General features: G+C 48.3%; 8 protein-coding genes across 8 annotated transcripts; 2 read left to right on the plus strand and 6 right to left on the minus strand.

Moving 5' to 3' along the window:
• Positions 1-905: 905 nt before the first annotated feature.
• On the minus strand, positions 906-1,703 carry BHQ10_003145 (uncharacterized protein; the record flags this gene model as incomplete). The annotated part of the gene is made up of 1 exon (XM_040875369.1): positions 906-1,703. The coding sequence occupies one exon, from the start codon at positions 1,701-1,703 to the stop codon at positions 906-908; it is 798 nt and encodes a 265-aa protein (XP_040731649.1).
• A 501-nt stretch (positions 1,704-2,204) lies between these two features.
• On the plus strand, positions 2,205-3,806 carry BHQ10_003146 (uncharacterized protein; the record flags this gene model as incomplete). Its single annotated transcript, XM_040875370.1, has 3 exons — positions 2,205-2,261; positions 2,321-3,634; positions 3,693-3,806. The coding sequence occupies 3 exons, from the start codon at positions 2,205-2,207 to the stop codon at positions 3,804-3,806; spliced, it is 1,485 nt and encodes a 494-aa protein (XP_040731650.1).
• Positions 3,807-4,394: 588 nt separating this feature from the next.
• Positions 4,395-6,128, minus strand: BHQ10_003147 (uncharacterized protein; the record flags this gene model as incomplete). Its single annotated transcript, XM_040875371.1, has 3 exons — positions 4,395-5,815; positions 5,869-5,976; positions 6,032-6,128. 3 exons carry the CDS (start codon positions 6,126-6,128, stop codon positions 4,395-4,397), a joined length of 1,626 nt encoding a protein of 541 aa, XP_040731651.1.
• A 3,547-nt stretch (positions 6,129-9,675) lies between these two features.
• Positions 9,676-11,833, minus strand: BHQ10_003148 (uncharacterized protein; the record flags this gene model as incomplete). Its single annotated transcript, XM_040875372.1, has 5 exons — positions 9,676-11,081; positions 11,132-11,276; positions 11,336-11,446; positions 11,502-11,606; positions 11,669-11,833. 5 exons carry the CDS (start codon positions 11,831-11,833, stop codon positions 9,676-9,678), a joined length of 1,932 nt encoding a protein of 643 aa, XP_040731652.1.
• Positions 11,834-13,248: 1,415 nt separating this feature from the next.
• On the minus strand, positions 13,249-16,037 carry BHQ10_003149 (uncharacterized protein; the record flags this gene model as incomplete). Its single annotated transcript, XM_040875373.1, has 3 exons — positions 13,249-14,918; positions 14,989-15,746; positions 15,817-16,037. The coding sequence occupies 3 exons, from the start codon at positions 16,035-16,037 to the stop codon at positions 13,249-13,251; spliced, it is 2,649 nt and encodes an 882-aa protein (XP_040731653.1).
• A 758-nt stretch (positions 16,038-16,795) lies between these two features.
• On the minus strand, positions 16,796-18,665 carry BHQ10_003150 (uncharacterized protein; the record flags this gene model as incomplete). Its single annotated transcript, XM_040875375.1, has 2 exons — positions 16,796-18,476; positions 18,550-18,665. The coding sequence occupies 2 exons, from the start codon at positions 18,663-18,665 to the stop codon at positions 16,796-16,798; spliced, it is 1,797 nt and encodes a 598-aa protein (XP_040731654.1).
• A 764-nt stretch (positions 18,666-19,429) lies between these two features.
• Positions 19,430-20,626, plus strand: BHQ10_003151 (uncharacterized protein; the record flags this gene model as incomplete). The annotated part of the gene is made up of 1 exon (XM_040875376.1): positions 19,430-20,626. One exon carries the CDS (start codon positions 19,430-19,432, stop codon positions 20,624-20,626), a length of 1,197 nt encoding a protein of 398 aa, XP_040731655.1.
• A 276-nt stretch (positions 20,627-20,902) lies between these two features.
• On the minus strand, positions 20,903-22,870 carry BHQ10_003152 (uncharacterized protein; the record flags this gene model as incomplete). The annotated part of the gene is made up of 4 exons (XM_040875377.1): positions 20,903-20,995; positions 21,050-21,225; positions 21,274-22,548; positions 22,606-22,870. 4 exons carry the CDS (start codon positions 22,868-22,870, stop codon positions 20,903-20,905), a joined length of 1,809 nt encoding a protein of 602 aa, XP_040731656.1.
• Positions 22,871-22,876: the final 6 nt, after the last annotated feature.

Consider the following 22,876-nt stretch of genomic DNA (forward strand, 5'->3'; position numbering starts at 1 on the left):
TAATAATAGATGGAGCAGAATAGGAAAAAATTTTGGACTCGCGGGGAATCGAACCCCGGACCACTCCCATGCTAAGGGAGTATTATACCACTAAACCACAAGCCCTTGTTGTGATTCGTCGGATATCTTTGAGCTATATTGGCAAGCAGTATTTTATCTTACTTGAAAACTAGTCTTTTTCACTAATTTTACATACATACCCGTCAGTCACATCGGCTCGTAGTATATGAATATCTTATTTCGTCTTCTTTCGAGGCTTCATCGGTCCACCTAATGTGAACTTCTATGACTGCCAATGAGAAGATATCTCATTTTTCTCTACAGAAGAAACCTTTTCTACATTTCCCCATATTCTATAAACTCTCCTTGCCCTCGCTTTTATATATCATCGAATGATACGTACGGTATAAGAGGGCGAGGCGTAGAGTTAATTTTTCTTATCTAGGTCAAACTAGTGACCTGTTGGGTAGACAGCTCAATAGAGTCATTGAATCAGGAAGTCCTATTGTCTTAATAGCAGATGCTTGGCCGGACACCAGTGACTTGTCAAGGAACTCATAGATCTGCATTGCTTCGGGCTAGGTTATTGGTCCGAGTTTGGTGATACATCTTACGTGGATTCAGAGAGTCTGTGATCTCTGGATCAGCTTGTAACATCCTAGTCGGTTGCTGTAGTAGTACTTATCTGACGGTTACATGGTGGACATGATTTATATGCGTACTATGTCACAGTGCTCTTCATAGAATTACATTATCATTATTTCTTTATGCAAGACTCGGGAGAGATTCTGTCGCAGAGCACCAAATTATTTTAGCATTGTGACTGTTGACTATCTAACCATGAGATGAAAGCATGACTACAGGCCTAATAAAGAACTTCCAATGGTCCAGCTATCGCAACATCATCAACCTGACAAAGTCTTACCACCATCAGAAACAATGGCAGTGCCATCTACTGAAGCATCCTTCATAAAGTACAAATAAGCCTCGGCAATATCCTCTGGTTTCCCCAATTTTTTCGTCAAAGTGGATTCCTTGACCTCTTGCAGAAACTCAGCTGGCCGCCCACTTGCAAGTTCCGTCTCAACGAATCCGGGATTCACCACGTTCACGCGAATAGGGGCGAGTTCAATAGCTAGTCCTCGAGCGAGACCTTGTAATGCACCGGAAAGCATGGCCACCATGGGCCAAGTAGGGCGAGGCCGAATATGGGCAGTCCCCGAGGTGAAAGTGAATGATGTCGTTGCTGATTTATTCACGTAGTCAGTTGTGGCGATGACCTTGGCTATCAAGGCCGGGGCAAAGACTCGTACGCCCATCAAGGAGTTGATGACGTGGATATCAGTGCCTGTGATTCCCCCGGCAACGTCAACTCTGTCCCCAGCGGTGAAGACAATGTGATCAATCTTTTGCTCTGCACCTTTCGAGGCAACATGGAGCGTCTCTCGGATTCTGGCTTCTAAGCCTTCAGAGCCGGTCAAGTCACATACAGAGGTGCTGATTTGACCATCTTTTAGGTCTGGATAAGATGAGCGGAGACGCTTGATGGTATTGCCCAGCTTTTCAGACTTGGATCCAGATATGGTAACTTGTGCTCCATGCTCTAGTAGCGCCTCAACGACAGCGTAGCCTATCCCAGAGGTCCCTCCGAAGACGAGGACACGCTTATCTTGCAATTTACCAAGGTATTTGAAGGCTTGCATTTTGTAGTTGAAATACTTTGACAATCGAAGTCAAGAAGAGAGACATAGAGGGACTTTTTATAGACAAAAGAATCGCTATTGACAGCAACCATGCTTCCAAGATGATTTCTCAACATGTAGGACTTGTTTCCTATTTCGGTAATTCTTGAGAGAAACGCGATTGATGCAATTGTGCTTTATAATCATTAAAGAGCGAGAAGATTAATTTGAGCGCAAAGTCAGCTATCGATTGATTGAATCAATATTTAAGCTGCTTATTACTGAATCATCTACTCCTTGAATTACTTCCTTGGGTTGCCGTTGAGGCAATGATACTAAACCACAAACGGTAATTCTTGCGACAGAGTTTGGGTTCGGCATCAATCATCCGATTTGATTGATATCAATTTCCCTTCTTACACACCACTGCGTCGATATTGGTTTTAGCAGGAGAATTTCTACTGGGTTCCATAAAAACCTGCTTTGGGTGGAAGATATCGCAAGGCAACATTCGGTTATTCGATGGTTTATCGCGGGCCTGCACGGGGTTGTCAGAGGTGTAAAGACCGCCACGTTAAGGTAAGCGATTCCTTGCAGTCAGCTACTAATCAGGACCCTAAAATAAATCAATATGGTAGTGTGACCTAAAGCGCCCCGTCTGCAGACAATGCGCAAAACTGAAATTCAGCTGTCCGGGCTATGGCCACGAGCTCGATGTGATCCTTAGGAATCAGACGGCATCCGTTCTATGTCGCAATCGACGGAAAGATGCACGAAGACTTCAGAATCAGTCGTCTGATCAGCAGATACGCAGTACTATGCCCAAGGGTCTCTCGCAAAGCGTGGAGATTCGTGCATTGACCTTTTTGTTCAAGTCAAGTACTATTGTATACAAGAAAGATAGAAGATCAAGTCATGGGCACCTTGACTTCCTTCAAAACCTCTATGACAGAGTTACATCAGACTCAGCCCTGGCGCTCGCCACGACATGGTTTGCTGTCCTGATTCTGGGATTGTGCGACAAGAGCGGGCGCCTTTACCGTAGAGAATTGAATCGGCTCTTGAGTCGTGCAATCCGAAGCGTTTCAGAGGCAATCGAAAATCCCAGGGATAGCATTACGAAAGAAACATTGACTGCCGTTGTCCTTCTTGCTCATGGAGAGCATCTACAGTACACGAAAAAGCAGAGTGACCTGAAACCGAATTTACTAGTCCACCAGGACGGTGCAGAGGCTTTAATCAGGAAGCGAGACAGGTTGAACTTTCAAGACAGCACATCAATTGCGCTTTTCAATGCCGTTCGCCATAATGCTGTCAGTATGGCATTCGCTGGGGTTAGACCTATCCGTGAAAATTGGGCGATGTGGGCTGTTGATAGTGATGACCAGGCTCGTCAATTGTGCGACTGTTATACTCTTGCCACTGAGTTGGATGCGTGTTGTCTTTCAATACTGTCTTTGAAGGATAAGATGATGTGCGCGGATGTCAGTGGGTATGCAGAATTGCAAACAGAACTGTCATCGCTCCTTGAACGTCTGAGGTGTTGGCAACACGCTCTTCCGAGCGAATGGTTCCTTGGTCTGCCTGCAGGTACCCATTCAGAAACCAAGTCATTAGAGGTCTGCTACCTTTTCAACGACTGGAATCTCCTCCAACTAGCTGTCAGGCATCTCCTGAAAGAGCTGAGATTGAATACCATAGGTCCGGGATTCTATGCCTCTGATTTCTCCGACGAGCTGGACTTGATAGACAATGTCATGGCCTCCGAGTCTTTGTTCATCGTTGCCGAGCAGAGCGCTGGCTCAGATCCTGAAAAGATTGACGTAGAGATTCAAGGCCGAAGACTTTTTCGGCAAACGACTGAGAAGTTGGGATTGATCGTCTCGTATGCGTTGCAAAAGCTGGCTTTGCCGCATACTGTCACTCTGTGTTACCGCGAGGTACTGTCTTGGGTAAGGAAAGAGCGATTCAGAGGGGAATGCTATGATTCAACATAACCATTTGAACCAGCCCTCCTTAAGAGCTGTGCGTGGTGGAGAAGGAAAGATTGAATTTGGAGAAGGAGTTATTGAGCAAATTCGACGGATTGTATTAGAGTTGAACCATCGAAATAAAGAAGAGTGAACAAGAACACAATCCTACCTATTGCTATTGCTGCATCATCCTAATCGAAAAAAATACAACTGGGCTTGCTCGATATACTGCATCAACTAGCAAGATCTGATGACCTGATTACATAATTTGATCAAGTGAAGCCCCAAACACACACTGGTATAGCGCAAAACTCTGTTGTACATACTATCTGCTACTCTTTTACCAGCCTGCCGGTCTAGTAGATGATGCAAGCATACATAGGTATCAGATTGAGAGCGTACTAGTACAATCATCAAGACAACTATGAGTAATACTTGAAACAGATCACAAGGTATATCCTAACATCTTCTAGTGGTATCCAAGGAAAATCATTCAAAACATCATGAAAAGCAAGAGTGCCTCCCTCCCCAGTATCCATAACCAAGACAAAATTGAAAATGACGACCGCGAAGAGGCTCGACTAGAAAACCGAGCTTGACGCAAGCTCTATAAAGTAATAGGGGGAGAGTTTATCTATCCTTATGTGCATCTATCCAAACAATCAATCATTTAATAGGGATGTGTACTCATGAACGATGATATATTAGGACTCATCTCACACGTGAGATAAGATCACTTTTAAGCAATCTTTGAAACATGCTCTTCACCTGCTGGCGGGGTAGCGGCAGCCGCGACAAATTCATCGCTATGCGCCGAAACTTTCTCCTGAGACTCCGTGGTTTCAGCAGGACCGAAGCCATACTGAATAGCCATACGCTCAATCTCCTCGTCAGTAAGGTATGGTAGCTCTCGAGCGGCCCGGACATAGCCGATCTTCTCGGTGTAACCCTTGGCAAAGATGAGATCAATCTCTTCAAGAGATCGTCGTGCAGTTTCGGGGTACCAGAAGTAGATAATTGGCAAGAAGCAGGCGTTCACGATCGCGAAAAAGAGATAAGTGCCCCAGCCAATGTTCGAAATCATAACCGGGGTAACCATGACAATCAAAAAGTTGAACAACCAGTTGGTGCAAGTTGAGAGTGCGTTGGCCTTGGCACGGGTCTTGATGGGCGAGATCTCAGCAGGGTACAGCCAGGGTAAGGGGAGCCACGTAGCACCAAAGCTGGCAATGTACGTGAACAGACCGACGGCAGCACCCTTGGCAGCGCTGGGAGTACCAGGAATCAAACAAGCAAAAGTGAGGACCATAGACAAGCACTGACCAACAGTTCCGTAGAGGAAAAGCTTCCGTCGTCCGACACGCTCAATCAGGAACCAGGACATGGTGGCAAAGATGGAATAAACAATCATGTTAACACCACCCAAGAGCAAAGACAAGGTATGTGTTTGACCAATGGATTTCTCAAAGAGAATGGGGAAGTAGTAGATGACAGCATTGCACCCACCAATCTGCTGCATGAGCTGCGAGGAGGCACCAAGCATCATACGACGGAAATGTTGGGTCTTGCCTCCGGTGAAGACAGCAGACAGGGGAGTCGATTTACCCATTTGCCCGGATGCGCGAATTGAGTCCAAGACCAAGGTCTTTTGCAACTGCACGCCATGGGAATTGGTCTCTTCATCCATCAAAGCTGCAATAACCGCCTCGCCCTCCTGGTAGCGCTCTCGCATGAAGAGCCAACGCGGAGATTCGGGGAGGAAGGCCATTCCGGCAATGATTCCAAGACCGAAGACAATTTGGAAGGCAATGGGGAAACGCCATGTCAAGTCATCCGGGCCATATGAGGCACCGAAATCGATCCAGTACGCGATCAGAGTACCGAAGGCGATCACACCACCCTCGATACAGATCAACAGACCACGGTTGGTGGTGCGGGAGCACTCAGCCTGGTACGTGGGGATGGTCGAGGTGTTGATTCCATTACCGACACCAGTGACGATACGTCCGACGATGAACTGCGCAAGGGGAACATGGCCGGGGTATGAGGTAACCTGGATCACGACACCCAGAATCATGATGGTGGCGCCCAACATGACGGATTTGCGACGGCCCAGCCAATCGCCAAACCAGAGAATGAACATGGCGCCAAAGAGACAGCCTATGGTTGCTGTCAGTGTCTATCTCTGGACGGGATGTAGAGCAGTCACATACCAATTTCATACAAGGCAGTCACGGTACCTTGCATGGTAGAGTTGCCATCTGTGGCAGTGAAGACGGAGTTGAAAGGCTTTGCGCTAATGATACCGCTCATGACACCCTCTGTGACGAAGTTAGCCTTTCCTGTGTCAATATGCAACGCGGGCGGGCGACTTACGGTCATAACCAAAGAGAAGAAAGCCCAAAGTTGCAATGGTCGAGATGGACCATGACAACTTCTTGCCGGACATGCCGGCGAACTGAGGAACGGTCATTGCGAGGAGGAAAGCGCCAGCTTGCCCCGTCAAGTATATCTATGTATATATACTGCTGCTGTAGATACTTAGGGTTATAAGCCTCAAGCCGACCTTTCTTTTGTGACCTCCAAGAACCAGCCTGGGAAGAGGAAAGGACAAAAGCACACGAGAAGAGCAGAAAGAGAAAGGACAATGAGGAGAATGCAAGGGCACGAAAAATAAATGCGGAGGGAGAGACGATCTTAAGTAAGCCCGCCCATCTGCACCTTCCCCCCATTGCCATCCGCATCCCCAGCTCTTTCCTTCTCCGGAAGAGAAATCCACAGGTCAGGTCGGGCACGCCAAGAGAAGAAATCGCGCTTTCCTCGAGTCCGACAACCTACGGAGCGTGCATGCATACTACTACTACTACTACTACGTACTGCCATGTAGTATGTATGTACGTAGTACGTATACATGGACGATGGAGCAATGTAACATGTGCCTGTGTGGGCAGACCCTGGTTTCTCTGGCAGACCGAGGCCGCTGACTGGAGGATGCATGACGGAGGAGGCAGCCCGCGTCCAATAGGCGCATGCTGATCTGCGTTTGAGTGGAGAAACCAGTGGAGAGATTTCTGTTTCAGGATAAGCCGGCGTTGTGATCATCTCCAATTGGCTGGACGCCATGCAGGCTGCCCCTTCAGCGGGGGCTGCCCAAGGTTCTCTCCAGCCTCAGTTACCGGATTCATCCCGACAAACGGAGCACCACCTGCTTTCCATGAATCACAGGCTTTCAAGTACTCTTCATTCATCCACAGTACTACTACATCGTATGTGCCATTTATGCTCTCAGTATGGAGTGCCGTTGAGAACCCCACATCACGTGAAAACTGGACATGTGAAACCCACATGTCAAAGATCACGAACTGACAGGCACCCGATATCTACAACAGAGAACTACTGTTGGAGCAGATGCTGTCGGCTACCAGAGTCGCTCGGCTTGCCGCACACAGAAAGCAACCAAAAAAAATAAACATAGCCAGTTCTGCTCTGTTTAACTTTGCTAGGACGTCATCTTGAATCTTCTTCCGCCAAGCAGTTCCATTCGATCTGATTGGGCTGGAAGTTGTCAGAGGAAATGAGATGTGGGGGAGCGCGACCCACATACATAGTAGTACACTTATATTATGTACTTCCTCTCTCAGGCTCTCTGTACGCTGTGTACGGAGTACTCACAGTGTGCCGAAACATCGGTAAACACTCGGCTATCAACTTACTCGGACGTTGTCGGCTTGGTCCGACTGACAAGGTCCTTACTGCCACTGATTGTAGAAAGCTGCACTGCATTGGAAGAGCCATCAACATCTATCTAATCGAGCCCCTCTTCCCCGCTCCCAAGTTCTACTCCAGGTCAATCTGTCAGGCCTTTCTCCATGTGCTTATGTCTGGAGACGAGCCCTGGAGATCCAAGTATCGGCATCTGAGCAGCATGTCAAAGCTCAACCGGGATGAGATCGTCAACTCTCCTTCTACTTTCCGTCTCGGTACGCTTTACGAGCCGCTCCCAATGCAGCGTCTCTGCAAGACTGAGCGTTAGCCTCCCTTAGTACGTACTGTTCAGAAATTACCAGTCTCCATCCACGACCCAAACAAAACTCACCACGGAGACATCACAGCCAGTCACATAACCGTTGAAGGCCGGCCTCTCCACAACGAAACTCACATGGTGGTCACCCTAAGGCATTTACATTGTGTCAAGAGATTTGATTTTAATTTTCCGGGCGGTGTCGTGAGCAATGGCGAGTGGACGATCAATATGTCGGAAACTCATGCCAGCACATAATATTCGAAATAACTTTTTTCGGGCCGTGTACTGACTCGAGAATTGTCTTTTCATGCAGAATTCGTAGGTTTTCACACACGGAAAATCTGCGTTTATTGCCCGAGACCTCTATATAAACTGCGCCGGATACATAGCGACAGGCATATAGTTCTTCACAGGCTACATAGATGGCAACACGTATATCTAAGATATCAGTCACCCAGTCAACCCGAGCCATCTTTCCCAATTCACTCTTGGTATTAACTTACTCCTCATTTTAATTTGATTTTGAAATTATTCATCGACTGCGCGCCACCAATAGAACCACCGGCACGGTATTCAAACCTCGCCTGTTAGTCGGTCACGGTGGGTCTGCTCTTACTCAACACTCTGCATACATCTCCTGTGGGACGCTATCAGAAATGCAAAGTCAGGTTCATTCCTCGCTTTCCAATAGTCGAGCCGCCTTTACCCGGGAAGTGTCAGATCAAGACATATGCTACTGTAGCATTATAGTCCGTGATAATGGATCGAGTTTTGTGCTCGGGTCTGATACGTATTGATCCGATAGTCACACCGCAAATGATGACGGTATGAACATATAACGAGTGCATCGAGGCTTCTCGGTCCCGCCAGACAGCCTATGGCTTGCTGTAATATTTGGCATCTTCTCACGCTGCCCGATGTGCGTGATATTCTTCATCCTCATTGCTAAAGCTTCTTGTCAGGAGTCAATGGTATCAGTGGTGTGTACTCATGCTCTTTCACTTGTTAGCTGTGGTATTTACTTTGAGTAAGAGTGAAAAGGACTCTCGGCTCCTTTGGACTGATTTTTCCAAGTGGATCTTTTTCTCCAAGCATACAGAAGACACCTGCATGACGATAGAATAAATGCTTGCTTACTTATTTGGCCATAAATCGACTTCCGGTGATCATTTTCTGGTTGTCGGAACGCTATATTTGCCACTTTTCTAGACTAGGGACATCGAAGAAAGCCACCTGCATGATAGTATCGTCTCCCATACGCCGAGTAAACGGCGAGTTAAAGGCAAGACGACCTGCTATCAACTCATCATGGTTTCCGCCGAGAGCATTACGCACCAGATGCACAGCAACGCTGCTATCCTGGATCGTTGTTCTCTTCTGCACAACTCTCCAATGCACTCCCCTCCAAAAATGACCAAAGCCAAACGAACCTTATGCCAGATCTGCTTCGTTCTTATTCATGCTCTCAATTTCTTGCGATCGTGACCATTTCTCTACCAAGTCGACTCCTTGCTGACTCTCTAGCGTATTCTACAAGCCGTCCGTCGCCTTGATCAAGGTTGAAAGCTTTGTGGGATCGATCTTGGTGCTTGTCACGACTGGTTCGCCAGTCAAATATGGGGGTGTCCGAACGTCGTGCTTTGGTGTCAAGGGAGCTGGACCAAAGAATCTGCGCTGAACATCCTGCTGGATTTCTAAAGGCCACTTCCATTGACCATCGCCAAAGGCTCTTGAAACCTCTATCCCTAGCACACGTCACTTCATCACCCTTTTCTGCCGGTCTTAAAAATACACTGACTACAAACAGCGAGAACAGAAGAGAGAAGTTTCGTAGATAACAGGTTGAAATGTCTGGGTAAGTTTTTCATTTGAAAATAAATGTATAAATTCATCACACCTATATACAAGGAAAGGTATTGTAACAAGAAGGAAGAAGGAACAAGAAATACTTGTTCCCACTACGAATCTAAACAAGGAAATGTCGACACATATATCATCATGTCTGTATAGTCACATTTCGTCGTCCAACAGCCTCCTCAACGTGGAATCCAAATACAAGTCTGTACAGATCTCGTAACCACGTATATTGCCCGTTTTGTACCATCGATTGCACCGCTCGTGCGACGTCCACGGCCCCTGCAAGACCTGGTGCTCCGATGACCCTAAAGGCAGCGTCGGTGGTGACTAGCTTTTTATATTGTTCGAGCAGTGACACTTGCCATGGCAGCGAGCCGAAGGAATCTGACGAAAGGGATTTGCTGAATGAAGATAGCGTCTGATTACTACCTCGTTGATATCCCGTGTCCATGGCTGCTTTGGTTATGAGAAGCTTCAACCGGATGATATTCGGATCCTCGGCCGACGTCACCACTGTGTTGGTCGATGAAGTATGCTCGGATGTACGTGACCGGCCTGACAACGTCGATGAGCTGGAAGACCACTTGTTTTGACTGGCTTGGACCGCCTGGGCATGTCCAAGCACGAGAATGTTAGGAATCGGTGCATCATCTGGCGAGATCGTTGCAGTGTCCTCAAAGATTGTAGTCGGTGTCTCGGGGTTCAATTGAGAGGCCGAGTCCTCATCCACCATCATCACCGGCGTTTCTCTGGCTTTCTGCATCGCCTCGGAAAAGCTGATTTGACTCGGCCTAGGGGTTCCTCGATCTGGCCGAATCTGCGTCCATCCTTCACGGAAGAGATCGCAAAGCTCCCAGCAAGCTTGAATGGCCGACCCCAAAAGTTCCTCGTCAGGGTTCTTGCCCTCCCGCTTGCTTTGCCGAATACTAAAGAGCATCTCAGCCAATGACCAGCAAGCATGCAGTAGCGAATCCGTCTCTTCCTCAAGGTGCATCCGCTGTTTCATGAGCCGATGGCACAGCGTTATGTAGAAATCAAGGGTGCGCTCCCGGAACATCGGAGGTAAATTGTGATCGCTAGCATTGTAAAGGTGATTGTTAAGCTCAAAGCTGACTCGCAATACAGAGTCTGCGTCTTCGTTCTCTCGAGCGCGGACTTCGAACAAGGCCTGACAAAAGTCCCGGCACAAGTCCAATGTAGGGTCGACTTGCGACGCATAGTCATCCTCTCGACCCTCGTATAATTTTCGACATAGTTTCCAGCAGGATTTCCATGCTAGCTCCTGCATATCTCCTTTGCTCGTCGAATTGAATAGACGTTCGCGATGATTAGAGCTCAAATTAGCTAACGTATTACAAAAAGTCCAGCACTCGTCAAGCGCTGTCCACAAAGCGGCAGTCTCGTCTCTCCGAGTCTGAATGCCTGGACTTGAAAATGAGAATATCTTTCTAGGTGTTGGGTCTGCATTGACCGTTATCATTGCTATTGGTGAGTTGGATGTAGCCGAGGTTACTGATATGTCGGTATCGTTGCCCTCAGGTATATCTGTCTAAAGTCAGCTCGGTCTTCCCAAGTGTTGGAATGATTATACTTACCCTCGAGACTGGTAGAATGGCGCCGATCAAGATCTTCGATTTCCTGCCGCGTCTGCGCGCGAGGTGTTGCTCTATCTGACCAGTCATTTGCTGGAGGGATGGTTGTCGTAAGTGGAGGTGGGGATGCAGGGCTATTGACGGACTTCTAAGTAGAAAATGCGTATAAGTCACGGTCACGATACCATATGTACATGGGATACTAACCTTGTCCGCTACTCTATCGTTGCTGACTATCGTCTCTTTGATATCCGCATCGCCGATGACCGAGGTGTGTTGTCCGTCATTCTGGCGATGGATCTGATTTGGGCCGCTTTTCTGTAGCAAACGTTAGGGCCTTTCTATACGCCGTGCATCAAAGTAGTCAACATACCCCAATAAATTCGCCAAAGCCTGCCGGAGCATGAATGACAGATTGAGGGGCATCCTCATCGGATCGGGGCATCGAGCCAAAGAACTGGGCATTTGGGGTTTTTATCTGCGCAGAAGCATCAGTATATACTCTAGCAGGTAAATCAATCGCGATGTGGTGTGGCATACCGTAAGTTCCGGTTGCATGGAGGTCAATATTCGCTTCCCATGATTCATACTTGGAGGTGTTGTCGCCTTTGGTTCTTCCGCCGCGGGCTCCTCCACGTCGATTGTGTTGGATCCGTGATCGTCGTCGGACGCGACACCATTGTCTATTGAAGTATTTTGATCCATCGTAGCGACAGAAGATGGCGCTTGGTTCCCGGATGCAACGCTAAACCTAGTCCTAACAATTAGCGGACAGCCATATATAACTGGTAATTGTGTGTCTTTACATATCCGACACCGTAGAGGCCGGTTGACTGGAGTTTCGGCGATTCGTCCGCGAGGGCCCCAGCTTACTCAACGACGCGGGGATCAACGGGGACTTCAGGGAAATCATTGCACGAGTGATGGCTGGCAGAACCAATCATCAACCTTTGAGTTTCATGTCAATGGGGATCGCTGTGACTTACCATCACCTTCACACCTGCGATTAAATAATAAAAGTAGTATACCGGAGCTAAGCTGCGACGTAGGATGATTTAAACGGGATGTCACGCAGAATTGAAACAATTGGCCAATGGTTGCACAAAAGTTGCTTTTGGAGAGCTGAGCGTGATGCGCAACAACAGTCGCTGTATGGGATCAGGGTATATATATGTATGTCAACGGCCAGCTAGCTCATGACGTTTTCTGGTATTAAGCTTGCTCGAGGCGTATATAGCATTGTCTGAGTATGCGCATGAAATAAGCGATAAAATGATACAATGACAGAAAGAAATAAAAAGGACGAAAGGTAGAACGAGGTATAGACGAGTGGGGAAGAGCTGTCTGCCTTATCTGGCTGAAGTTCGAAGTCACGAGTGCTAGACAGAAACAGACATTCTGGACCAATCCTTCTGGACGAGCTGAAGCTGACGGCGCGGATGCAGACACACAGACAGGCAGACACACACACAGAGAGAGAGAGAATGGGGGAGAGAGAGTTGAAGAATGAATTGTTGGAGGTGGTGGTGGTACAAGTCAGTAGTCGGCTGCCAGGAAGGAGACTCAGAGAGGGGCCAGACAAAGCAAGAACGGGTCGGGGTACTAGAAGACTACTATACTCATACTTAGTGCTGCGTGACGGCTCACCACTATTGCAGCGCCATCCACGCGCATTGGCTGTGTGTTCCCAGGGCGCTGGTTAGCCCGTCTTTGGCGGTCTTTTTAGTACACGCATTAAGTGCTGCTAACCTGCTCGGTCAGAGTCTGGTGGCTAACGCTCTGCGCTGATTGGCATCGCTGCACCGCGACTGCACCTTAAGCGCCACTAAAATCGCGCCTTTTCCTATTGGCGACATACTCGACCCTCTACTACGTATGTACATACTGGATACTCTCTCGAGAGACGCTATACACGAGAAACAGAGATCGTCCGTCGTCCCAATAGTCCGGTACCGTCAAACCCAATAGACTGCTTAATGGTTGTGTTTGAAATCTTGTATTCTATTTACGTGCTACTAATATATCTTGCGTACCTGACAAAGAAAAAGGACTAGACCAACGCCTGCTGTATGCTAATGCGTCAAACCAACAACAAACTTTTCTTCATGACTCGGGGCTCTTCAAGAACTGGATATAAGAGCATTGATAACATCCTTGAATAGCGCCGTTGCAGGCGGTAATGCAAAAGGCGGTGCACGGTCGAATATGTCCCCAAGATCTTCCAGTCTGGGTGTGGACGTCGTTGGTTGTTGATTGCTACGTGTCTGCTCCAACAGTTTTCGGCCGCCACGACCAAAGATATTGTCAAGGCCAGCGCCCGCGGCTGAAGATTGCTGTTCCGATGCCTCTGTCGACGCAGCCAGCGCTTGGATGTTTTGTTTGGGATGACTGAATCGCCAGAGGTTTGCCGCGCTATCAATGGCAATATAGCCTCCATTGTTCGGATCGGCAAGAAACTTAATTGGGGTCTTTTCCAATCCAGATTCGGTTAACAGAGTCATGGTCGAGGTGCTGTAAACGGCTATGCTGTAGGTTGTTCCGCGGCTGGGTTGACCAGCAGGATTCGCTGCCAGTGTCTTGGTCACAACGGCGAACGTATCTGTAGATGAATCGGCAGCCAATGCAATATTCTTGGAAGAGCCCGAGCTTGACGAGGCAGACTCGGCAGGTGTTTGTACCACATTATCGACCACGTTCCAGACGGCAAGAGACTGTTCAGACAGAATAACCAAATACCGACCCTGGAACTCGACACTTCGAATGCTATCAACAGAGAAAACTTGACGGCTAGAATACACAGACCATTGTCGAGTATCAACGAGATGAACTGCATTCTTCAAACCCACAGCAAGAATAGACCCATCCTCGGAAAAGGTTATTGAGCCGGTGGTAGCATCATGACTAGTATATGACAGGTCTATTGAGGTAGAATTCTTCCAGGTATGTTCCATTGTATTCGATCGAGGCTGTGATTTGGCAACAGTGTAACGAGCAGTGGGTTGCCATACTTTGATGGTAAGGTCCGAGCCAAGTGTGACAAATTCAGATCGATCCGATCGAGTCTTGAGAGAGAGAATCTGGACTGCTTCGCCGGATGCTGCCAAGTGAGGGGTCTCGACACGTGTTGTAAGTTCCCAAATTCCTTGCGCTTCACTCCAATGCCAAAACTTTAGAAACACTTCCTTACGCTTCTGTAACTGCGCGTCGTCGAGAAGTGGACCTAGAGATGCCTCGACGTCTTTCTGGGGCGGACTCCAGGAATCTATGGTAGCGAGCCACTGGCCGTTTCCACTTATTTCCATGAACTCCACATTGGGTGGTAGGATTGGTGTTCCTTCAGGTCCTTTGTGCAAATTCGTCACATTTGTTCGTGCAAGAGCTTGTCGGGAGACCTGTAATCCAGTCTGAATGTTGAACGTTTGGAGGAACGTAAGGCTTGACGAGTCACCGCTGGGACTTGCTAGGAGCAATTGCTCGGGTTGATGAGGATGAAGTATAGCAGGCAACCCTGCACCAAGACTGCGCTCAACGCCTCTGTCGTCGGCATCGTTAAATGCGTCGAGTGATGATGGAAGCTGTAGCCCGTCTATTGTAGCCAACGAATTTAACTCAGTTGCAGAAATCACTGTAATAGACCTGTCTGCTAGTTGAACTGCATATAAAGCTCCAATCGAGGAGAGTATGATGCTGCGGATAGGAGATGGTAAATGAGGCAAGAAATTGCGGCGTCCGGAATCTAGTTGCCAAAAGACCAAAACAGACTCTTTTCCTCCTGAAATGATGTAATTGCCTGATAGTTTGTTAGCCGTCTCTCAACCGCCTCTAACTACCTCGAACATCGTGAAGAAGGATGCACATACCATCACGTGACCATCGAAGAGAAGCGACGGCCTCACGGTGCCAATGCAACCGTTGAAGTAGAGGTAGACCAGATGTACCCTCACGGCCAATCGAACTCAAAACATCATTGTAAACCAGAATGACACCAGAAGCATCGCCAACAGCTATGTCAATTGACATAGTCGTATTCTTTCCGAGACCAGCAGCCTGCGGTTCTCGAACATCCAAGCAAGTAATGTGCTTGACTGGAAGCCTGTACTCTCTCCACTCATATTCGTTATACACGCCCTTCTCCTTAGACATCGGACTTAACGTTCCTATCATGAGATGCTGGCGAGCACAAGCAATAATAAACTGACCACCCTGAACGACCTTGAAATGAGTGATAGCATGCGCAGTGTCGAACACCACAGTTTCGCCAGCAGAGTCTTTTCTTTGAGTCCAATCCGTATTCACAGCAATATGGGAGCGAGCGCCCTTAGTCTTGATTGCAAAGTATGCCATGCGCTGTTGTTCCTCCTCTTGAACTTTGAGCGGAATGATCTCGAAGAGTGACACTTTGACAAAGTTTCCTCGGGCGGTGATTTCTCGACCTGCCTCCCAATCCCATTGTACGAGTTTACCGGAAAGAGTCGATATGTATAGGTGCTGAGGGTCCGATGGCACGAGCTGAAGTCCGGTGACGTGGGACGAGTCTTTCATCGTGAAACTCTTGACGGGTCGCTGCGTCGCCATTGAGTATACCTGAACAGCATCTCCGCGACTCAAGAAGAGATATCTAGATGATATAGTTAGTTATCGATTCTCTCTCTTTTCTTCTCTCACGAGAAACTCAAGGCAAAACGTACTTCTCATCAACTGAGAAAACTGGATCGATATTAAATATATTTCCTCTGAACATCAAGTCAAGAGACCATTCTGTCGATTTCTTGTTCTTCTTTTCCGACACAGCGACAACAGCATCGCCTTTAAGTGCATCGGTCTTGAGACGTTTGCTTCGGCCAGCCTTTGCATCTTGACCGGTATCTGCAGGCCGCTGTCGCTTGACTGTTTTTTCTGTTGGCGACATCTTTGCAGTTGACCGAGCGCAAAGAACGCAATCTGAAATAATGCTGTCAAGGTGCCGCCAGCTACTCAAGTCCGATCTTTGAATCTTTTTTCGATAAAAAATAAAAGTGGGGATCTCAGAAGTCCTGGACTAGCGTCTTGGCGCGAATGGAGCCAATGAAAATGCCGCCCAGCTACTTTTCTTCACTTCCTCTTCTTTGCAGTTTGCACTTCCAAGACAAGACTTACCCTCACATACCATAGCTGTCGCCCGTCAAGACAAGAATCGGCATACAAAATGATTATCCCTGTCCGTTGTTTTTCTTGCGGCAAGGTACGACTTTTGCCCTCCGTCTCATCACTAGCAAAAATCTGACAAGTTCTAGGTTGTCGGCGATCTTTGGGAGCGATACCTGCAACTTCTCGACGACGGTGTTCCCGATGGGTAAGATGCGGTCGCTTAAGTATGCGCTTTGCGATCGTTTGCTGACTGTTTATAGTGATGCTATGGATCAACTTGGTTGCAAGCGCTACTGCTGCCGAAGAATGGTCATGACACACGTGGATTTGATTGAGAAACTTTTGCGGTAAATGCAATCTACGCTACCAACAGCGAGACGACATGCTAATTTACTTCAATAGATACAACTCATCCGAACGAGAGAAGGCCAAGACTCAGGCCTAAGTCAAGACGCGCGCTGTTACGAATTAACGAACTCGAATGTAATATATGCAATGGTTCTTTAGAATGGATTGATTATTTGGTCTACTATATTTTCATCATACTTTTGGACTCAAACAAATCAAGAAAGATGCCTTTTTGCCATGCATGTGGCTCAAGTATGCATCCAGCTCGTCATCCTCTTCGATCAAAAGCAACACTTCGCCGCCTCTTTCGTCCTTTTCAACGCCCTCGACCCTCGTCACAATGGAATCGGGATATTTTGCTTGGACTAGATTTTGCAGCTCCAAAAGAGACGTCGAGCTTATTTTGCCAATCCACGTCCTAGATGCGGTGTGGGTTTGACTTTGCGGACTGATGCGGAAATAAACGGGTATCGATGGGTTCTGGAGTAAGGTGTCGACATAGGTGAAGGCTGGGTCGCTATTTTGTTGGAGCGCTCGAGCAAGTGATGTGTCGTTTGCCGCTTGGAGTAAGGATGGGTCTATTTGCATTTCACCAAGATCGTTTGATGCCATGGATGCACTCGCAAGCGCTTCGGACGCCAGATTGCTGATTCCATGAGTATATGCATTGGAGGCCACGTTTTCTGTATTGTTGTGATTTCGTGCTTTGGCTTGTTTGGAGCTAGAAATTCGTTTCTTTAATGGATCTCGCTTGGCTTGGTCATCTCGAAGGCGTTTCATGACATCGCGACACAGTACCTCAATGGCCTTGACCTTGGTGTTGTGATTAGGATCTGAGAGACCGGGCGCTAGAATCCGTTGCAATAACTCTGACCCCTGAATCCATTGCTGCTTGAGTTCATTCCAATGTTCATCTCCTGCTTCCAGCTTGCTAGTAAAATGGTCGGCTTTCAAAGTACTATAAAATGCATGTCGAATCTGCCGACTCTCTTCTGGGTTTATTCCTAATGCGTTCTTGGCCTCTGCAATGGTCATTCGACTCTCCAAAGTTCGCATGCGTTTGGTGACATCAGTACAGACCACGTCTAACGCAAGATTCTTTGCCTCTAGTTGAGTATCGTCCGGCATGCTGGGATCTACATAAAATACGCTTCTCAGGTGCGGTGATTCACGTATTAACCTATTTTTGGCATCCTGCCATCGTTCCGGGCCGGCAATCGTTTTCTTTAGAAAACCAGCCTCATGACATATTCTTTGAAACTCGTCGCGTATTTGACGATACATTGCAGCGTCCAGTTTGAGATACTGTTTGCTCTCATCGAGAGTGGTCTCCGAGGGAAAACGCGGTGGTCCTGGCGGATCAGCTGGCAAGCCTGCCCAGCCGCGAGTTCGACGACGCCGCTTTTTCGTTGCCCATCGCTCAGCACTCTCAGCTTGTAATCGCTCGAGGCGTTCCTTTCTTTTAGCAAGTACCTCCGGTGACAAGCTTGGTGAGAAAGATGATAACACAGATGGTTGCTCAGGTAGTGGTTGATTGTCGTCGCCAGGAAAATCGTCATGACCGTTGTACATCTCATGCTGTAATGCAAGCACCCCTTCTTCTACGGACGTCTCGATTGGCGACTGGATTGTTGTCTGCGATTTCATACCGTTGGGGACTCGGAGAAGCCATCGATTTTTGGCGCGAACACGCATGAGCTCTCTTTCTTTGATGTCGTAACCCTCATCGTTCAAAATCGTCAACATATCCCGTTGACACACATTCCGCTCCCATAGTTCCTTGACCCGAGCGACGAGTTGTGTGTTTTTATGAGCGGGGTTCTGTTTCGAAGGGAACCCCCATCGTTTGAATTGTGTTTGAAAGGCGCGTTTACTTAGACATAAGGATTAGCTTTAGATCTTCCATTCCCATGAGATTCAATTGAACGCTTCCGGCTTGTTCTCACCTCGGAGCGAATTGATATGTATTCTTCATGTACTCCATAATCTCGTCCAAGCCCTTCTTGTCGACAATGTACATTTGATAGCATAGCTCTCGCTTCCCTTCCCATTCGTATACCATCTTGTCTTGTAGCAGCCAATTGCTGCGAGAAACGAATTGGAGAAGGAAATTGCCGAGACAGCATCAAGTACGTCTCGCGTATCACATATCTCGAGCACTGTCTGCAGGAAAATTCAGCATGGTAATAGCTTGACAGTAAATATCGTAATACGTAGCAAGTAGGGTAAATGTAGCAAGTATGGCGCTCCGTAGTGTTTGCGGAGGAGGAAGGAACGAGGGACAGCGACCAAAGATGCAACTTTCCCTTCTGTCTTGGCGCCAGTTGCCAGGGGCGTCACGTGCCCCATCCGGCCCAGACCGGCCGTTTATTTGTTTCCTCATTCCTACCTCTATACTCCGTAAGCACCACCAGACGCCGTTTGCAAGCGTTGCATCAACCCGTCTGAACTTTTTTATCTCTACTATCTAGTCCACAAGATCGAACACTTAGCACTGTAAGTTATTTTCAAATACTACGTACGTACAGACAGTAAGCACGACTAAAGCGCGAAGTTGATTACCCCTTCGCGACTAGTGGCGTTGGCTGCGCGCTTCGGCCGGGCCTATCGATAGGAGGGACGGAGTACGACGGCATCCCTTCCCTGATTACCTCAGTTTCTGCTACCACCGTACGATGGTCTCTCCTCGACGCTTCAGAGACAATAGACCAGGCATGCACACAGCAACCAAGTGATGATGCACCGTTCTGGGAAGCGCCGACTTCAGTATTGATACATGAGAAGGAATTTTATTGCTCCTATTACTACTGATAACCACTGCTTGTAATGTCCGCAAACACAGCTCACAAGTCATGGCGGGATCACCATTCTGGAAAGTCATCTCCTGACTCCTACAGGTATTCGTCCAGTCTGAGTTCCCAAGTTGCGCTCGATACGCCGAGTACAGAGCCCGCGACCCCGGCAGAGGTCCCTCTCCTTGTCCTGCCGAAACGCCGCAGTCACCAGCATGCAGCAAAGACCAGCGCGAAACCGGCGCATATACGAAAGGCGTCGCGTGATGAACGGTCCTCGACGTCCATCGATCTGTCACGATCCTCCATTGAGCTCGAGGGGCTGGGAATCTACACAAATCTAGAACGAGACATGAGGTTTCAACAGAATCGGCATAGTGTGTCGAACCTTCACCGATCAATCAGTGAAATCTCACCTTCGCCAAGCATAAGCAGACTGGGTCAATCTTATGTGCATCCACGACGGCAATTACCCACACCAAGTAGCCCGCTTGGGATGCCTCAGCGTCACTCTGTGGATGGAGGATACTTTTCGACCGTGAACCGGAGTCTGACGGGAATCACAAGTCCAACGCTTTCCATCCCAGACGACGAGCACGAAGATAATGATAGCAATTCTTTCGATGAAGCAGACACACCAACCACAACATCTCTGGAACTAAGACGTTCTACACCAATAATACTCCAAAGAGCGCAAACCGACACAGCGCTTAGCAGAGCCTCCTCATGGAAGGAATCCGAATTTCTATCGTCAGCTGAGTTGACATCTCATGCAGCCGCTGTGCGAGCTGCCCGGATCGCCTTTGCAGAGAAAGAAGCTTCCAAGGCGCGGAAGCTCGAGGAACAGCAGAAGAAGAAGACGCAGGTACGTGATGAACGTCGACACCAACGATCAGTCAGCCACATGGTGAAAACAAGACCGATTTCTACTGCCGGTGACGAAGAGCGACATCGGCGCACAATCAGCGAGGCATATATCCAAACCAACCGCAACGGACACCAACACCCACGAGAGTCCTACATAGACCTGGAAGAAGACATGGCCCCGGATCGAGTTACGTCCATTCCATCCCTCGCAGGCAGACCAACGACAACACCAGCATCTGCCCTGGGCCCGCCGAAACTGCCCGAAGCAACAAAACACAACTGGAACAAATTCCTTACATGGGGGAAAACTCGCTACTACAAAGCAAAGAGAAAGGTATCCGTGCCTGTATCGACTTTTAGGTGAATTCGCCTACGTACCTGGAGTACAGATAACGCAAGGGTCGAACTGTGCATGCTGGACGGTGAAACAGCACGTACGTACATGAGAAGAATTGTTTGTATATAAGCGATGATGATAGCGTTTTAGCATGCATTCTGGGGATTTGATGTATATAGTCCCGCGAGCCGAGCAATTGCATTCTCAGTCTTTCAATTCTGTGCTTGTAGACTCACTCTTGTACAAGACGTGGGTATTCATTTGGTAGATATCAATGTATATTCATCTTCTAGCTATGTGCAACTACCACGGCTTAATCTCTCCTGCAGCCGGCGGTTCAACTCTGACTGTTTTATCACAGTTGAGTAGACATAACGGATCCAGCGCAAATTTCAACTTTAATCACGTTAGTGCTTGACGCCAAAAAGGGAGAAATGTGAAGTTACTAACCTTGCGCATGACATCAACTGTCGTCTCGCCAAGCTCATGAGGCAGATAGTCCCTCTTGATAAGTCCGACGCCATGTTCGCCAGTAACAGTGCCCTCCATCTCGACTGCGTTTACGACCATGCGATGCACGACTTCTTCGGCAAGAGCTTTCTGTTGATCGTTAAAGAGAATGATTGCTTCGACAGATTAGCATTCGTGAGATAGAACGAAGGGAATAGGCTCACCATGAAAGTTGCCATCACCCACATGACCGCAAATACCAGCTAGTAACCCACTCTCTGTCAAGTCCTTTTTCGTCCTTTCAACGATATCCGGTAACCTGCTGATTGGTACTGCGACATCCGTGGTCCACACTTGGTCGCTTGGATCTCTCTTCATAGCTATGACGCTCCAAAGAGCGGCTTTGCGCGCACTCCAGAGCTCCTTCATTTCTGCGTCGTCGCGGGCGAACTCGAAAGTCTTGCCGCCGGTAGACTTGGATAGCTTTTGGACTATACCAATCTGTTCTTTCACACCGGACGGAGTACCAGAAAATCTAAAGAATAAGGTCGGTGCCTCGGTCCATTCACGCCTGGTCGTCTTGCTGGCATTGATACATTGCATCTGCACATCGTCCAAGATCTCGAGACCGGCAACTTGAATGCCCTCTTCGACAACCCTTCGCGCGCAATCGGCGGCGTGTTGGACGGATGGGAAACTGGCCACGGCCACACTTTCGCTCTTGGGCTTCACGGTCAATTTCAAAGTTGCTTCCGTCACGAGGCCGAGGGTACCTTCACTTCCGATAAAGAGTTTGGTGAGATCGTATCCGGCACTGGACTTCTTGGGTCGTTGTCTTGTCTTGATCACTGTTCCATCTGCAAGGACGACTGTGAGAGAAACGACCCATTCCCGCATGGTTCCGTAACGGTATGCATTCGTGCCCGAACAGCCTGTGCCAACCATACCTCCAATCATAGCTCCTGGACCGGGATCGGGAGGGAAGAAAAGCCCTTCTTTGGCGATCTCTTCGTTTAACTCTTCCCAGCCCACGGCTGGCTGTACTACAACATCGAGATCCTCCTTGTGGAAAGACAGAATTTGGTTCATGCGTCGGAAGTCAACGCACACGCCGCCTCTAGTCGGAGCATAATGGCCTTCAAGACTTGTGCCGCCTGAATACGGTGTCACGGGGATCACTCGCTCATGACATACTTTCATAATCCGCGAGACCTCCTCTGTTGTTTCGGGATAGACGACAATGAATGGTTTCTCGCTGGGCTTTTGTGAATAGGTAGAAAACTCGGAGCCCGAGTGAGACTCTAGGTCGAAGTCGTCGGTAGATACATTTTCCTTGCCGAGTATATTGACAAAGTCGGCCCAGGCAGCTTGTAGGTTTGCGGGGGTGGTGTTGTGTTTGACAGGTTGCGTTTCGGAGAGGGGGATCGTCGAGGATGTAGGGGGGGTGGAGGGTTTGAGTGATCCGAGACAGTATCCGCCAGTAGTGAAGAATACGAGTACTTTTGCGGCAATTAGTCAGTATGGTTTCGTATAGTTTGATGAACGGAGATATGCACCAAACATTAACGCTGCATATCTGGAGCCCGGAGTTTGAGTCTGATACTGCGAAAAGCGCTCCTGCTCTGCGCGCTCTCGTTTCAAACGTTGTTGTGTGCTCTCATACAATTGGCCTTTGAACGACGGCCTGGGTTCTTCCTGGAGTTGTCGCGTGGCTGACAGTTGACGGCGAAACGGCAATGTTGATGATGCTGCATGCTCGGCCAGCAGCGGCTGGCGGAGGCATCGTGCCACTGGGTGTGCTCGAAGGACCGCTCGCCTCATGGTGAT

Source organism: Talaromyces amestolkiae, assembly GCF_001896365.1.
Source record: "Talaromyces amestolkiae strain CIB chromosome Unknown scaffold5.1, whole genome shotgun sequence".
NCBI classification, from domain to species: Eukaryota; Fungi; Ascomycota; class Eurotiomycetes; order Eurotiales; family Trichocomaceae; genus Talaromyces; species Talaromyces amestolkiae.